This window comes from Theropithecus gelada, chromosome 6 (genome assembly GCF_003255815.1).
Source record: "Theropithecus gelada isolate Dixy chromosome 6, Tgel_1.0, whole genome shotgun sequence".
Lineage (NCBI taxonomy): Eukaryota > Metazoa > Chordata > Mammalia > Primates > Cercopithecidae > Theropithecus > Theropithecus gelada.
In genome coordinates this window covers 75529137-75545017 of record NC_037673.1, presented here as the reverse complement: position 1 = coordinate 75545017, position 15881 = coordinate 75529137, and the positions used below count along the sequence as shown (strand labels likewise).

At 47.2% G+C, this 15881-nt stretch overlaps 1 protein-coding gene across 2 annotated transcripts in view; it reads right to left on the bottom strand.

Moving 5' to 3' along the window:
* Positions 1-1984: 1984 nt before the first annotated feature.
* The window catches only part of THBS4 (thrombospondin 4), an 88697-nt gene continuing 74800 nt past the window's right edge, over positions 1985-15881 (bottom strand). For both annotated transcript variants that reach the window (XM_025388204.1, XM_025388203.1), the window contains 12 exons: positions 14487-14591; positions 14146-14253; positions 13716-13875; positions 12527-12645; positions 11596-11648; positions 8191-8384; positions 7002-7180; positions 6263-6311; positions 5974-6170; positions 5155-5327; positions 2735-2874; positions 1985-2206 (listed from right to left, as the gene is read on the bottom strand). In XM_025388204.1, the coding sequence (XP_025243989.1) occupies positions 2145-2206; positions 2735-2874; positions 5155-5327; positions 5974-6170; positions 6263-6311; positions 7002-7180; positions 8191-8384; positions 11596-11648; positions 12527-12645; positions 13716-13875; positions 14146-14253; positions 14487-14591 (1539 nt within the window). In that variant the 3' untranslated portion in view covers positions 1985-2144. The remainder of the gene's footprint in view (positions 2207-2734; positions 2875-5154; positions 5328-5973; positions 6171-6262; positions 6312-7001; positions 7181-8190; positions 8385-11595; positions 11649-12526; positions 12646-13715; positions 13876-14145; positions 14254-14486; positions 14592-15881) is intronic.

Sequence of the window (15881 nt, the reverse complement as noted above, 5' to 3'; positions counted from 1 at the left end):
TAAGCCACTGCACCTGGCCTAATTTTTGTATTTTTAGTAGAGACGGGGTTTTACATTGTTGGCCAGGCTGGTCCCAAACTCCTGACCTCAAGTGATCCTCCTGCCTAGGCCTCCCAAAGTGCTGGGATTACAAGTGTGAGCCACAGCACCCCGTCCATTTTCACTTTTCTTACTTCATTTCTTATGCAAGGTATTTTCTGAAAGCCTCACGTTTTCTATATCAGCTTCAAAAAAAATAAGGAGGGCCAACTAGGAATAGGATAAGGTAGAATAATCACTTGTGTGCTGATAAATGTTTAACCACCAGTTCTCTGGAGCCCTGATTTGTAGTGTTTGCCAGTTTCTGTGTAAATACTCCCACCATGGCCAATTTGAAACTACCAACAGTTTTACTGGCTCACAATATTCCTAAAACCTGAATAATTGGCTCTTATGAGCTGGTAGGAGCTGGCTTCAGCACACTGCTGGATCTACATGCATCTTTGTTTCTTGTTTTGCATAAAAAGTTTTGTCTTCCCAAAAATGAAATAAGCTCCTTAAGGGATGAAATTATGTTCTAGATCTCCTGTGGGCCCATGGTTTCTAAAACAATTATAGACACAAAAGATTTAACCAAGGGAGTCTGTTTCCTGTGGACATACTGTGTTCTTGGGGCTTGCACAGCTGACAACAGGGAGGCTGCCCCAGGGGTGGGCATGGCGTGGGTTGCCTCCTCCTTCCACCAGCCTCAGGGAGAATATAGGAGCCATAGGACACTCACTCTTGTTGCCCAGGCTGGAGTACAGTGGTACCATCTCAGCTCACTGCAGCCTCTGCCTCCCGGGCTCAAGCGATTCTCCCACCTCAGCCTCCCAAATAGCTGGGACTACAGGCAAGTGGCACCACAACCGGCTAATTTTTGTATTTTTAGTAGAGACAGGTTTTGCCATGTTGGCCAGGCTGGTCTTGAACTCATGGCCTCAGGTGATCTGCCTGCCTTGACCTCCCAAAGTGCTAGGGACCACAGGCAAGCACCACCACACGCGGCCCCATTGGAGTTTTTGATGTAGGAGATCAGATGTCCTGGATTACAAGGCAACACACTTCTCCAGTCTGTACACGAGAGGAGGATGTCCAGAAATCCCCCAGGTCTCATGCATGCACCGTTGTATTTTCTCACTCTTAGTCATGGTAAAACTGTGGTGTTTTTTCTTCATAAATGATTTAATATATCTCTACGAATTCTGGGATAAGAAAATTTATAACCACACAGCAAATTCTTTGAAACTAAATTTCTAGAGAATTTATACAAATTTTCTTGTATCTTTGACTTACAACTGAGATACAAGAAAGGCTAGTGTACAAATTAGGCAAGTTTCTGCCCTGTACATCCAGCTACTGGTACCATAAATAGAGGATATGTTGTGACTTTTTGAGTTGAGGAGGGCTTTTATGATCATATACACTCTACTGTCCTTTCACTTAAGAGGCATTCATTCATTCATTCTTCGTTTATTCAGCAAACATTTATTGGCTATATACTACATTCCAGGTACCAGGGGATATTGATTGTAATGACATGCTCCTTTATTGTCAATATGCTTACAATCCACTAGGGGGAGCCAAATATATAAATAAGCTTAAGAATGACGTTGAAGGGGCCAGAATGGAAGTCTGGAAGGTGTGGGATGGGTGGAGAGCATCAGAAAGAATTGGGCAAATCTGTCCCAGGACTAGGTCAGAAAAACACCTTCCTAGGGAAGGTGCCCCCCGAACATGTGTTTCTCGAGACTCCTTAGCCAAAATAAGGAAGCTGCCGAGGTGAGCATGGAACGGTTAGGCGTTTTGTATGGAACAAACTGGGGGGACCCCAGATGAGACCTCTGGCCTGGACCTTGTGATTCACGCACAGGCTCATCTTACCGGCTACCGGGTCTGAGAAGAAACCACCACCCTGCAAGTTAACGGGGATCCCTCACACAAGAGCAATGTCTGAGCAACACGGTTTTTAAAAATGATCTCCTTTATTGCCACATTCATATAAAACATTTTGATTTATTTGGGTTGGTAAAAGAAAGCCACAGTGTATATAAAGAAAATTAAAGGAAGTTAAAAAATATATGGTTTTAGTGTTCGGAAAAGCAGTTACGGATTGCTCTCTTGGTTCAATTATCCAAGCGGTCGAAATTCTGGGTTTGAAACTCTTGGAAGTCCTCAGGGATGGTGTCTGCAATAGGAATGCGCACAGGGAGGTTAGCGAGGTTCCTTCCACCCGGACCCCCGCCCGCGGCGCAGGCGTCCCGTAGGGGGCGCTGTTAGCCCGCCCAGGAGACCCCGCAGGCCCTCGCCGCCATCTTCTCCTGCAGGCTGCTTTGCAAACCGTTGGCTTAAAGCCCGGGAGTGCTCCTTCCCGGCCCTACAGAAAATCAGCAGGCAGAGTGGGTTTTGCATCTATGGTTATGTTTTAACTACATGAAAAAATAAAGACTTCCTGTAAATTAAATCTGACTGGATTTCTCACTGAACCCCAAACCCTAAACCATGCAGTCAAATTCTGTGAGTCTTAATTTCCACATGCATAAAATAGGATAAATGCGATCTGCTTTTTACTTCTGGTACACAGGGACTATCAGGTTTTAATGACTACGTGGTATGAGCGTTGGGCTTTTGGGGGGGAAGTGCGGTATAAAAATAAGGTGGCAGTATTTGACTAATTCTAGTAACAATATTGAACAGTAATGAGAATGCACGTTACCATTGCAGCGATACTTGAGGTTGGACCAGATGATGTTTTCTTGAGAGAAGCAGAAAACGCCAAGTCGGCCTCCACGCATTGTGGTGTCTATGGTGACTCCAGAGTCAGCCACCAACTCGGAGCCTTCATAAAATCGTACCCTGCGGACAACACAGCCGGAGGGGTCTCCATGAAATCCAACCCGGGTAAAGTGCTCACTGTGAGGCCCAGGGGCCCCGCTTCTTATACACACCTGTGTCTTTACTCTGTTTTAGGCTCCATTTTTCGCTGACCTGGATTATGCTGTAGCTGTTCCCCCTTACTTACTAGACTGGAAGTCCCTGAGGGCAGGGACCGTTTGTGTGTCCCTGTGTGTGTGTGTATGTCTGGGGGTGTGTTTCTTCCCAACTTCTGTCTCTCACAAGGCTTAACATGATGTTGGGCACACTATCAAACTTGAGTTAAAAACCAAACCAAACCTGATGTCATGAGTGAGAAAGTTTTGTGTCTTCATTGTCATGTGAGTCGCCTTGGCTATATACCATGCTTAAAGACTTCTGCTTTTCCTTTGGTCTGATTTCTCTCTTTTGGTGGAATCTCAGAGCTTTGATTCTCCACAGGATTCAGCTCTCCCTAAGTAGAGTTGGAGGAATCTGTGGGGACACTTTGGGTTGTCACAGGGGCACTGAGTGATGGCAGCCAGGGATGCTGGATGGCGTGCAATGCCCTAGAGAGAACAATCAAAACCTGTCCTGCATTCCCTACACTTCTGGAGTGTTCCTCAGACACCAGGGTAGGTAAAGAGCAACTATCAGGGCCTAGAACCTGACTCCCTTTCAGTTGTGAACATCAAATATATTTTGCACACATTTTAATGTAAACTGTATTTTCCAGGGTAAATTGAGAAAACTACTGAGTACTTTGTTTGAAAATTAACATTCTAAAATGTTCACCATTTGAGAAATTGACATTGCTGTCATCAACACCAGTGTAACATTTAAGTCACTGACACAGCAGTCTGTGTTAGAGTGTCACCTGTATAGTGATTCTAGGTATGGGTGCAAGTGTCTATTTCATTTTGTCTTCTGGTGTGGCTGTGCTCAAGTATTTAAATTATCTTGTTATAAGTTATTCTTATTTCTCTATTATATTGTTAGGACTCTGATTTTCTAGATTATATGTGTAGGTAGGTTGTAATTTCTATGATTCCATTTTGGGATGGAAAAGGGGGCATTTCAAAATATTATAAAAAAGGGGCATTGGGCTTAATAGGGCTGAGAACATGATCATCTTACTGTGAGACAAAAAGAGTACATTTGACATAATGTCACAAAGAGAAACAAAACATGGATTTGCCCTCATGACTTTCTTTTTTCCACGAGGCTGTTTTCCTGCCCTGAGGAGGAGAATGCACTCAGTACTCCTTCCTCAATATACTACATAGGCTAGGATGGGTGTTGATCTGCAAGTTCAAATGAAGAACACTATCTACATTTCAAAGATACAGCCCTAAGCCTCCTAACTCCCAAGAGAGAATACTAAAAAAAAAAAAGTCCTATAAAGAAACAAGACAGACTACTTTGGCTTACATGACGATTAGTTCGTGCCATGTGTAGTAGATGCCAGACTTCGTGCTAGGCACTGGGGAGACCAAGATAAAATAAGATACAGCCAGGCACGGTGGCCCACGCCTGTAATCCCAGCACTTTGGGAGGCCAAGGCATGCGGATCACGATGGCCAACATGATGAAACCCCATTGCTATTAAAAATACAAAAATTAGCTGGGTGTGGTGGCACATGCCTATAATCCCAGCTACTTGGGAGGCTGAGGCAGGAGAATCACTTGAACCAGGAAGGCAGAGGTTGCAGTGAGCCTAGATCACACCACAGCACTCCCATCTGGCAACAGAGTGAGATTCTGTCTCAAAAAAAATAAAGATATGAGTGCTGCTCTCATGCAGTTTGTGATCCAGTAGGGAAGACAGACTGTAAGGGGCATAGTGCAGTCAGGGTGAAACGTGCACTAGTAAGTGATTACACAGGGCCCAGAGGTGCCACAGGGGAGGGTGTGGAGAAGAGACCCTTCCACACCTCTTACCTCATCCTGATTGGCATGTCCACCCTCAGGTTTCTCTTCAGAGCATGGCAGGAGGGCACAGCCATCCAAATGCACCAACCCCACAACGCTGGGTCCTCCCCTCAACTCTGCTCCTTCTCTCCCCATCTTGGTCCTTCTGTCCTGTCCGGGTGGTCTGTCTGAGTCTGAGTGCCTTCTCCCCCACTTCTTTTCTAGATTCCCCACCCTGCAGTCACAAAAGTCCTGGCATGTCCTTGGGGACTATCCTAGGTCAGAGCTGCTCAGGGAAGTGAAGCCTCTGGGATGCAGAACAGAGGGTGCTTTGCTTCTAGGGCAAGGTAAGGAGATGGGGCCTCCACCTACCTGATGTAGCCCACCTGGGGCCTGTGCTGGAGGAACCAGCGGTAGGACACCTTGTCCTTCCAGCCCACGTTCCTGGAGTCCTTCCACAGCAGCCTGACCTGGTCACTGGTGTCCCCCGTGTGCCACAGGGAGTTCCGGAGATGCTCCCCTGGACCTGTCTTAGACTTCACAGCCTGGACGATGACACAAGCAAGGTTTTAGGACAGGACCCAGGCACCACCCTTCCCACTTCCTGGATCTGAAGTGATGATCCAGGTTACAGTCATGGTTATCATCCGGCTGCCTTGGATTCGAAACAAAGCATAAACACTTAAATGTCATATCTATGGAGGTGACCCCAACCTTTTACTACTAAGCCTTGCCCAGTATTCCACCACACATTCCATGTTGTTCCTGCTGCAAATCCACTGCTCCCTACATTTGCCCAATGAGGGCTCCCATCAAACGTCTGGCTACTTAAGTCAGCCTTGTGTCCTAGCAGGAGTGACACAAGTAGCCCATGAGCCCTCCTGTACAAAGTTGGACCTATCGATGAAACTGATTCGCCAGTTTCCAACACGGTGTGCCTGAAGGTGCACTCTAAACCTCCCCTCTCTCTGACCTCATGTAGGCTGGGATTCCCACCATTGGAGGTTAGAATGTAGCTGGTACACAGGAACGAAGGCAAGGCCCTGGGTCAGCTGTCGTCTTCCCTGACTCTAACGTTAGCATAAATGCATCAATTTTTTTAGATTAAGTACCATATGGGAAAACACAACATCTGGAAAAAGATGAAGGGTCCAGAAGAAAGGGCGATGAATGACTTCAAACCACCAATACCTTGAGCTGAATGCCAGGTTCTGCAACCGCTCGGAACGGGGTGGCTTGCCAATATGTCTGCTCCGTCTGCTTCCACATGACCACGTAGAAGCTGGAGCTATCTTGGTAGCCAAAGATAAAGCCTGCATAGTCATCATCTGTCTGGGTATTTACATGGAAGGTCCCTTCAAAGTCAACTCCATTAAAAGCCGTGTACCCTGTAGGAACCAGATAAGATTAGAACAACAGACAAACCACACCAGTAGCTGGAAGAATTCTATGCGAGTGGCAACTGAGGCCCTGGACGTACCCACTGCCAGGCCAGGATCACTGTTCATCGTCTGCACAATCTCCATGCCCTGCAGAGAGAGGCGAGGGAGTTCAGAACAGTCTTGAAGGGGTCAAGTAACCCTGAGGAAGCTGAAAACCTCAGGCACCATGAGTGAGTGGCCAGTGATGTGTGACCTCCATATAAAGACTTCATCATCTGAATAGTTGCTCTATCGTGTTATGTGCTCAAAGAAAGCATGTGCTTGTAAAGAAGGTTAAAATAAGCTCAAAGCTGAATAGAAATAAGTTTGCTGAGACTGTCACTTAAACTGATTGAACAGGCCTTTAACTGAGGAACATACAACATATACTTCTAATCAATGTGACTTGCTCTGTGACTCTGGAAAATCTACTAAGCCTCTCTGTTCTTGCCTTTCTTGGTTACACAATGGGGAGGATACGCAGAAGGCAGTCTGCTGCAGAGATCAGAAGTGTCAGTTCTAGGGTCAGACTGCCTGGGTCCCAACCGCAGTCATCTCAGCTACTTACCACAGTGCTACCATCATTAAGATGCTACAATCATGAAAGCTGTAGCAGACAATTTCCTCCTCTGTAAAATGGGCATAATTGAAGTAGTCTGTCATAGGGCTGTTGAGGAATAAGAGCGATGTGAAGAATGCCTGGCTCATTGTCTGCACCCTCTAAACATGACCTACCACTATCAGAAGCGCCTCTGTTGAGAGGCAAGGCTGAGCCGTTGCTGCCCATGTGACACTCACCTGGTTCAGGACCACCCAGTTGGGATCGATCTGGGCATCCCCTTCAGGATCCAGGACCACGGTCTGGTAAGCCCTGAAGTCGGTCAGGGTGACCTCTGCGTTCTCTGGGCAGACATCGATCCGATCGATGACCTGGTCCTGGTCAAAGTCAGACTCACAGATGTCTCCCACTCCGTCGCCTGAGTGGGGTGGAAAAGGACAGGGGCTCAATAGCGCTCACACCCACTGCCACTCCTTGGCAGGGAAAGGGGCTGCATGAGGAATAGAAGGGCTCAAGCTCCTACAACCAGGGCCATGATTTCCCATTACTGTGGGGAGAGGAGCCCTGGGGTCATGTCTGAGCTGGTCCCAGGCCCCATCCTGGAGTCCTTGTACTGGGTGACCAGGCCAGTCCTCCCAGAGCTTTTAGAAAGATCAATTTGAACAGTTGCCCTCCACTCTGTCCCCATAAAAGTTCTTATTACCTACAGTTGGGTTCACCAACTGGTGGATCTTAAGCTTGACCTCACATAAGCAAACGTCTACAGCACTTTCTGGACTGTAATGTGTAGAAAACAGGGAAATTATTGTTACCAGAATATCTCTAAGACTAACTTCTGGTGGCCTCTAGACTGAATGTGGCCCCCACGTGTGTGTTGTTCAGCTCACATGCTGGCATTTTTGCATGTGCACTGCTGTGGACGGGCAGGCCCTCTCCAGGTCACCGCAGTCCCCAACACTCCCTGCTGTCTCATGTCTGGCTTGGTGCAGACATTTTCTTATCTGCCTGGCCCCCACAGGCATCTGTGTTTGTGAACCTGGCATATACCACTTCTGTGCCATTCTCTCTATCCTGCTCCTTTTCTGGGACTCCCAGTGGAAGGTGGCAGGTGGCAGGTAAGATGGGGGAGCAGCTCTCCAAGCCCTTTGGGAACTGAGCCACAGTGTGTGGCTGCTTCCCTGTATGATGGCATCCTAGGGTTGTTCAGGAAGATGCAAAGCAGCTCAGTACTGACTTAGTTGGAGACTGGTGTCTACCAGATATCTGCTGTCCACACAAGCTGCAGCTATGCAGAGAGGCCGGGTATGGAGAAGCAGCTGATGGGAGCTGGGGATGTTCTGAGTTGGTGCCTGGAGAGAGGCGTGCCCCCACGTGCCTGGCTGAAGGGAGCCCAGGGGTGCTGCGCAGCTTTGGGCTGAGCCTGCTTACTGTTGCTATCCTCCTGGGCTGGGTTGGGGACCAGCCGGCAGTTGTCTGGTCCAGGGGGCACCAGGTCTGGGATACCATCATTGTCATCATCATCATCACACTCATCACCAATTCCATCCTTATCGGTGTCCAGCTGGGCACTGTTAATGATGGTGGGGCAATTGTCTGTGCTGTCCTGGTGCCCATCTCCATCACTGCGGGAGATAGGACAGGTGATGTGGCTCACAGTTCAGCCAGGAACAGGAAGGATCCATTCTTAGGAAGGAGAGTCTGTGCTTGAGGTTTTATTTTTAAACCAGGGATGGCTTTTAAAATCAAGCCCACTGGGGTCATTCCCTCAGACAAGGCTGCCCTATGGGCCTCGGAGACAGCTTTTCCCATCCTCGCCCTCTTGAAACAAGTGAGTCATTTCCTACTCAAGAAGATAAGGGTCTATTTCTATGATTTGTGACCAGATGCTCCTATCAGTCCCTGGGAACTGCTAGATAATATTCAACTCAGAGGACGTGTGAGGGGAACAGAGTGATAGGCAGTGGAACCAGACAGCCCAGTGTAAATCCTGGCTGAGGCACTGGCCAGCATGTGACCTCAGGCAGGACACCTGACCTCTCTATGGCTCAGGGTCCTCATCTGTAAAATGAAAATAGTACCCACCTCATAGGGTTGTTACGAAGATTAAATGATGAAAATCAGGATTTGCATATTAAATTTCAATATATGAAAAAGTACTGACTCTTAGGAAGCCCTGCAGTGTTTTCTGGATATTACTCTTCACAATCCGTGGCTAGTGGATCCCATGAGGATTCAGACCTGAACGCCATGGGGAGAAGGGCTAAGTGAACAGGGCCATGCCTTCCCGAGGGGAGCATGTAGGCCAGGCTCAGTGCTGGTCTAAAGGACTTCTCAGAACTCTCCTTCTCTGTCCATCTGACTTTCTGGGCTGAGAGGACACCTGAAGATGCGTCTGCCCTGCCTCCAAGAGGTGTCCTGGAGTCTGAGACCGCTCATGGTTACTCTGGAAAAGAATCAGTAGTCCTTTGGCCCTGGTCCACCTGCAGCCTGTCCTGGGCCAGGAGCTGCCCCTGCACCCTCTTGGAGAGGGAAGCCAGGGACCAGACCACGCTCTATGGCCACACTTTCCAGATGGTACAGGGGGACAGAAAGAGTCCAGCAAAAGTGAAGCCAGCCTGGACAAGCAGAAGATGATGTGGCTCAAACAGCAGAATCCCTATGCATGCAGCAGGCTGCTTTATAAAACACAAGACTGAGCTATTTCCATTAGCAGCCTTTCTATAGAGCCCTGAACATTTTTATGCAAAAACAAGCAGTTCCTGTCCTCTTCTCCAAGGTTCAACTTTGTGGGAATTAAAGCACAGCAGAATGAGTCATTTGTTTTGGGCAAATATCTAGAGGCTGGTGGGATAGGATATTTTAGAAATTAATGTAGATAGTAGTCAGAGTGCAAGATGACCTGCACCAGGGAACATTCTTGATGCACATTATTTAGGGCAGTTGTCAGGATACAGTCCCACCTTCCCTGCAGAAGAGGAGAGCGACATCTGACGTCAGGCTCTGTTGCTGACGTGCCTTTCCTTGTACTGTGATACCAAGAATAACATGGCTCCTGCTTTCTGCATGTCACCCTTGGGCCAGTGCTGTGCCAGGAGCTTTATCTACATTATCTTGAATTTTCACCATAACCTGTGCGATGCATTTATTTATCTCCTCTTTGCAGGTGAAGAAGCTGAGATGCCAAGAGACTGTGAAAAATGTTTAAGTTCACTTAGCTAGTACAGTTGGGCCTCTGTATCCGCGGTTCCATATCCGCAGATTCAACCAACTAAGGATTGAAAAGATTTGAAAAAGAACAATAAAAAATAACATAAAATAAGACAAATAAGAAACCACTGCAGTATAACTATTTACCTAGCATTTACATTGTATTAGGTATTACGTAATCTAGAGAGGATTTTTAAGGCATATGGGAGGACAGGTATAGGTTATATGCAGATACTACATCATTTTATATAAAGGACTTGAGTATTTGAAGATTTTGGTATCCTGGGGGCAGAGGGATGTCCTGGGACCAACACCCTGGGATACTGAGGGATGACTATATGTACTTTGCAGCAAGGAGACACAGCATAATGAAAAAAGATGCACACTTTGGGAGGCTGAGGCAGGTGGATCACTCAAGGCCAGGAGTTCAAGACCAGCCTGGCCCACATGATGAAACCGTGTCTCTACTAAAAATACAAAAATTAGCCAGGCATGGTGGCACACACCTGCAATCCCGGTTACTCGGGAGGCTGGGGCACGAGAATTGCTTGAACCCAGGAGGTGGAGGTTGCAGTGAGCTGAGATCACGCCAGCCTGGGTGACAGAGCAAGACTCCATCTCCAAAAAAAAAAAAAAAAGAGAGACGTGGCTTCATAGGAGCTATCCTTGAGTAAGGTTTGGGTCAAGAACTGGTTTCTACAGGGCAACCTCTGATCCAGGTTATCAGGAGAGAAATTACCTCTTTTTTTGCTTTGTCTTTCAGAATCCTTTCCCTCTCATCCTTGCCCTAGCTGCCTTTGTAAGACTTCCCTAAGGAGATGAAAGGGTTTAGAACCTTGGGTTGCAGGTGCCTCTAGGGCTGAGTGGCACACGTCTGTTTTTGGTGATGTTCTTCCAGTATCTGATCAGTTGATCCAGCCTTGAGTCTTAATGTAGGACTCCATTGTGTTGAGCTAGGAGGGTTGACAAAACTCACTTCCACAGAACAATTCCACTTAAGTAAGGGAAACGGAATTTTAAAAATTTCAAGGAAATTTCCAGAAAATAATAGCAGTCCCTCAGCAAACTGACAGCCTTTTATTTTGGGACGATGGTGAAGTTTTCCTGAGCTGAAAGATGATAAAAATAAAAGAGCTAATATCTACTGAGTGCTATGTAACAGAAGCCGTAATAAGCACTTTCCATGGATCAACTCCATCTTCGCGACGGTCCTATGAGCTAGATCTACTGTCATCCTCATTTTACAGATGAGAAAATTGAGGCACAGAAGTATTAGGTAATAAGTATTAGTATAAAGTTAGCTGGCATGTAAGAGAAGGAGCTGAGATTTATATCTAGCTGTCTTATTCCAGAGCCCATCTGTGAAGCATGATGCTATATTACCTCTCCTGAAATAGATCTCACTTGCTGGAGTGCCTAGTACCCTATTCTGACACTGTTATCCCCTATACAGAACTTTCAGGGAGAATTTTCATGGTAATCCTGACCAAAGGCAGGGCTATTATCCCACCAGCAGCTCAGTCAACCCAGAGAGATCCCAAGGAATGGAGCGGCAGGAAGTTCTGAAATTTAAAACCCTCTCCGGATGTTGCATCTGGCTCTCTGTAGTTGGGAGACATGCCATACCTGTCCTGATTGGTGTCACAGGAGTCTCCAACCAGATCATTATCCACATCAGACTGCAAAGAGAACAGCGCATGTTATTTATTCCTGGGCCTGCATGTACAGAATGTTCCAGAGAAGGCAGACCTCACCCATCATCATTGGATTTAGGGAATTATTTCTCTGGAACTGGGGTGGTGCAAAACTGCAAAAGGACAACACCATATTGGTGTAGGCACAATGCTGAATTTTCAAAAAAGCCTTCTAAAATATCAAGCTACATGGATGGGCTGCCCACACACCAGATGAGCTGATTGGAAAGGGGCGCTGGGGCAGCATGGTGGCAGGTGGAGGCATAGAACTCCGGCATGGGTCAGAGGGAGCCAGCCATAGGCACGGGGAGAAGACAAGTTGATTTTGCTTTGCTTCTGCAATTTGAAATTTGGCCAAAATCGTGAGTGAGTCACAGAGGGCAACCATGACTCCCCTGTCTCAGGGCTTTAAAAATAAATGACACATCATACCCAATTATCCAGACAGGAAGGAGGAGTGAGAAGGGAGATGCAACACATCACTGGCTGAACTTAATCTGAAATGTCCATACATAGGCTGTGTAGGGGTTTAGGGACTAAAGGGACACAAGGCTCCCAATGGTTAATTTCCATGTTCCATTTTCCTTTCTGCAGGAGAAATACTTGTATTGAGCATCATGAAGTTCGTGTTGCTAACCTCACAGGCAATCGACAGCCTGGGAGATAGTCCCTAGGGCTTCAGATCTCATGTGGTGCTCATCCCACCATCTTCAGGCCCACAGTGTGTCCTTTCTCCGCCTCTGCTTTGTTAGGTAAGTGGCAACAGCTAAGAGGCTCTGCTGTTTTTCTAGACACCCGTCTTAAATGAGTCTTTGCATAGAGGAATTCAGCCTGGAGTTTGAATTCCCCAGTATCCTACTAACCTGGTTAGGGTTGCTGATATCAGGACAACTGTCACAGGCATCCCCCACACCATCACCATCCTTGTCCCGTTGGTCACGATTGGGAAATCTTGGGCAGTTGTCCAGAATGTTTTTTATTCCTGTGAGAAAGAAATGCTACCTTGAGTCAGGGGGATGTCACTGACTTCTAGGTGCTGGAGAGATCAGGCACATGGTGAGTCGCTTCTGCCTGGGCCAGTGTCACACAGGGACTAGCCTTTTCAGCAGTTATCCAGAGGTAGCTTCAAAGGATGGATCCTGGGAGACTTAAAAATGAACAGCTCTCAGAGGTATTTGTCGACTGAATTCTAATTTGTCCAAGATGTCAAAGGCTATGATAGCAACCAGAGGAGGGGATCATGATGGCTGTATGGGCTGACCCTGGAGAGGGAGGATCTCATGGGTATCTGAGCTATGACTGAGACCCTAGGGCTCTAGGCAGTGTTGTGTTGGAGCTGGGTCCATTGTGTCCCTCTCTCTTTTCAGTTTTGTGTTTGATGATGTCACATTGGTAGCTTGAAATCAGCAATGAGGACAGTATGGAGTTACCTCATGGAAACTGGCAAATGCTACCAACCAGGGCTTTCTGTGGTTTGTTTACCAGCACACCACTGGAAATGGGTCATCAGTTAGGCTTGCAGAAGGTGAGGTCATGTTTTAGGGGGGTGTGCATGTTCTGGAGTGGGGTGTGTGTGTGTGTGTGTGTTGGGGCAGGTGGTATTTTGAAAAGGTTTTTCCTTCAAGGGCCCACAATGCGATGTGTAGCCTGTGATGTGTAATCTGTGGCGCTGCTCAATGCCTTCTCATTCAGTTCTTCACTTCTGGGTCTCTCACATGTAGAAAGTCTAGTGGCGAGTGAGGAGAGGTAGAAATGGGAAGGGAGATGCCCACAAAGACACACCCTGATAAGACACTGCTTGAAGGGGTCCTACAAAGTTTCTGGCAATGATACAGAGTCCTGGAAACATCCAGAGCCATTAAGTAGTGGAGTGGGCTGTGGAGTCTCCTTCCACAGACACAAGTCCACCTTGGGCCCTCCAGATGCAGGCCACAGTGAGCCACCCACAGCTGGAAGGCCCTGAATCAGTCATTCTATTCCTACTCTGGAGAGAGAACAATGGAACAAGGTCAACTGAATCCCAGATAAAAGACAAAAGCAAGATAAATCTACCATCTCCATCCATGTCATCATCACAGGCATCTCCTCTTCCATCCCCATCTGTGTCTTTCTGGTCATTATTTAAGACACTCAGGCAGTTATCACAGGCATCTCCAAAGATATCTTTATCGCTGTTCCTTTGGTCCACATTGTGAATCAGGACACAGTTATCCTAAAAGATGAAAGGATAGAACATCACTCAGACTTTTACTAAATCCACTTCCCCCATTGTTAAGAAGCGTCAGAACTCTGGTGGCCCAAGTTTGTCAGTTTTATATTTCAAACATTTGTGAATCTTAAGGAGTAAAAAGCTGCAGTGCTGTGGAATGCAGGCATGGAAACTAACATTTGGGATGATTCATATACACAGTTGACTTCACAGGCTTTCCCCCATCATCCCTGGTACATGGCAATTCACAGGCCCTCCCAGCAAAGCAGGTACCTGCTCATTCAGGATCCCGTCTCCGTCAGCATCCTCGTCACAAGCGTCGCCAATGCCATCTCTGTCTGCATCTTCTTGGCCAGAATTTGGCACATACTTGCAGTTGTCCTTAGGGGGAAAACGCAGTTCTGAATGACATCCTACATTTGTGTTAAGCTAGTAACTGTTTCTGACCTCAACACACTGTGGCTTTATTGTTGGTGACTGTTTCACTTCATCTGAGATGCAGCTACTTTACAAGTGCAATTTTAAATTAGATCCATAGAACCTCTCCCCATAGAAGATGTGACTTTGGAAAGCCACAGTGCATGTGTGCCTACTGTCACCCCAACACCCCTTACCTTCTTACAGTTCCTGGCAGAGCATGGCAGTTCTTCATCAGGGTAACTGTCGATGTCCACATCCTTTCCACAGACATAGCCATCACCAGCCCAGCCGACTCCACACTGTGAAGGGAAAGCCCATCAGAGGCCTGGGAAGCTGAGCCTGGCAGGGAGCTGGGGGCTGACAAGGGCCTCTCTGCTCCTTTGCTCATTCCCAGGGGGAGGGCCCAGAGTCACTCAGCCTTGTTGGGTGGGGCTTAGAAACTATTTAATTGCACTTGAGTAGTGTGATGGTTCCCTATTCAAGTGGGAGGGAGAAAACTCTCCCTCCCACTCCCGCTTCCGCTTCCAGAACAGGCAGAGCAGCAGAAGGGAGACGGGAGGAGGGGACCCAGAAGGTCACAGGGAACTGGAAATGCAGAGGGACAGAAAGCTGACCTGGGGTGGGAGATAAAGGAGGGAGGAGGGAGAGAGTCTGAGGAGCAGAGTCTGGGCCAATGGAAATCAGACTTATGTGAGCACAAGTTAAATTTCCTGGCCTCACCACCCAAAATAAGGAGCTTCCAGACCAGTGACTTCCTCAGCCGCAGCCTGCCTATTCTCAATCATCTGTGCTCTCCCTCTGCAACCAGGATTCAGGAGGCAGGACTCCAGAGAGACCCTACCAGGCTCCTGGTTCCTGCTCACTCGCCCCAGCAGGGCCTTTGGAAGGCCTGGAAGGTTGATCCATGAGGTTGGTCCTTGACTCACTTTAATGAGGAAAAAATGTCCTCTAGGAACAAATACATTTTTAATGAGCCATTTTCTGGCAGATTCAATTATTTTAGTAGTCACACCAAGTTTATTAATCCTTTACCATCTGTCGTTGTGCCTTATTACAAATTCAAAAACATATTAAGAGCCCCATCACCCACCATCCCAGGGGAGTTGTCAATTTGTTCACAGAAAATGGGGATTTCAACAGAGATATATACTTGCTTCTCAATGACTGCTTTTTGGTAATAAACAAGCCCAACCATGAGGAATTCAGGAACTTGCTGGGGTTATTCCCTCTCTGATACAGCACATTCCTCCATCTGACCTTGTTACAGAATATCTGTATTGCCAGGGAGGACTGACTTTATTATATTTATTTAACTCATTTTTGACTCTTAATTTTCCTGTTTGAAAAGTGATAGGCTCATTGTGGAAAACTGTGCATCCATAAAGATAAAGAAGCATAACTTTGAGACAAAGAAGATGGAAAAGGGCTCTAAGAATCCATCATGCTGCTCAGGGGTGATCACTATGAACCGGTGAATCCAGAGTCTGACAAGCCACCTGCCGAAGGCCTGGTACCCCGGGAAGTGCAGAGGAGGGGGGCAGCTGAAGTCTGCTGATTTTTCAGTGCCTAGGGTCCCCAGGACTTTGGAT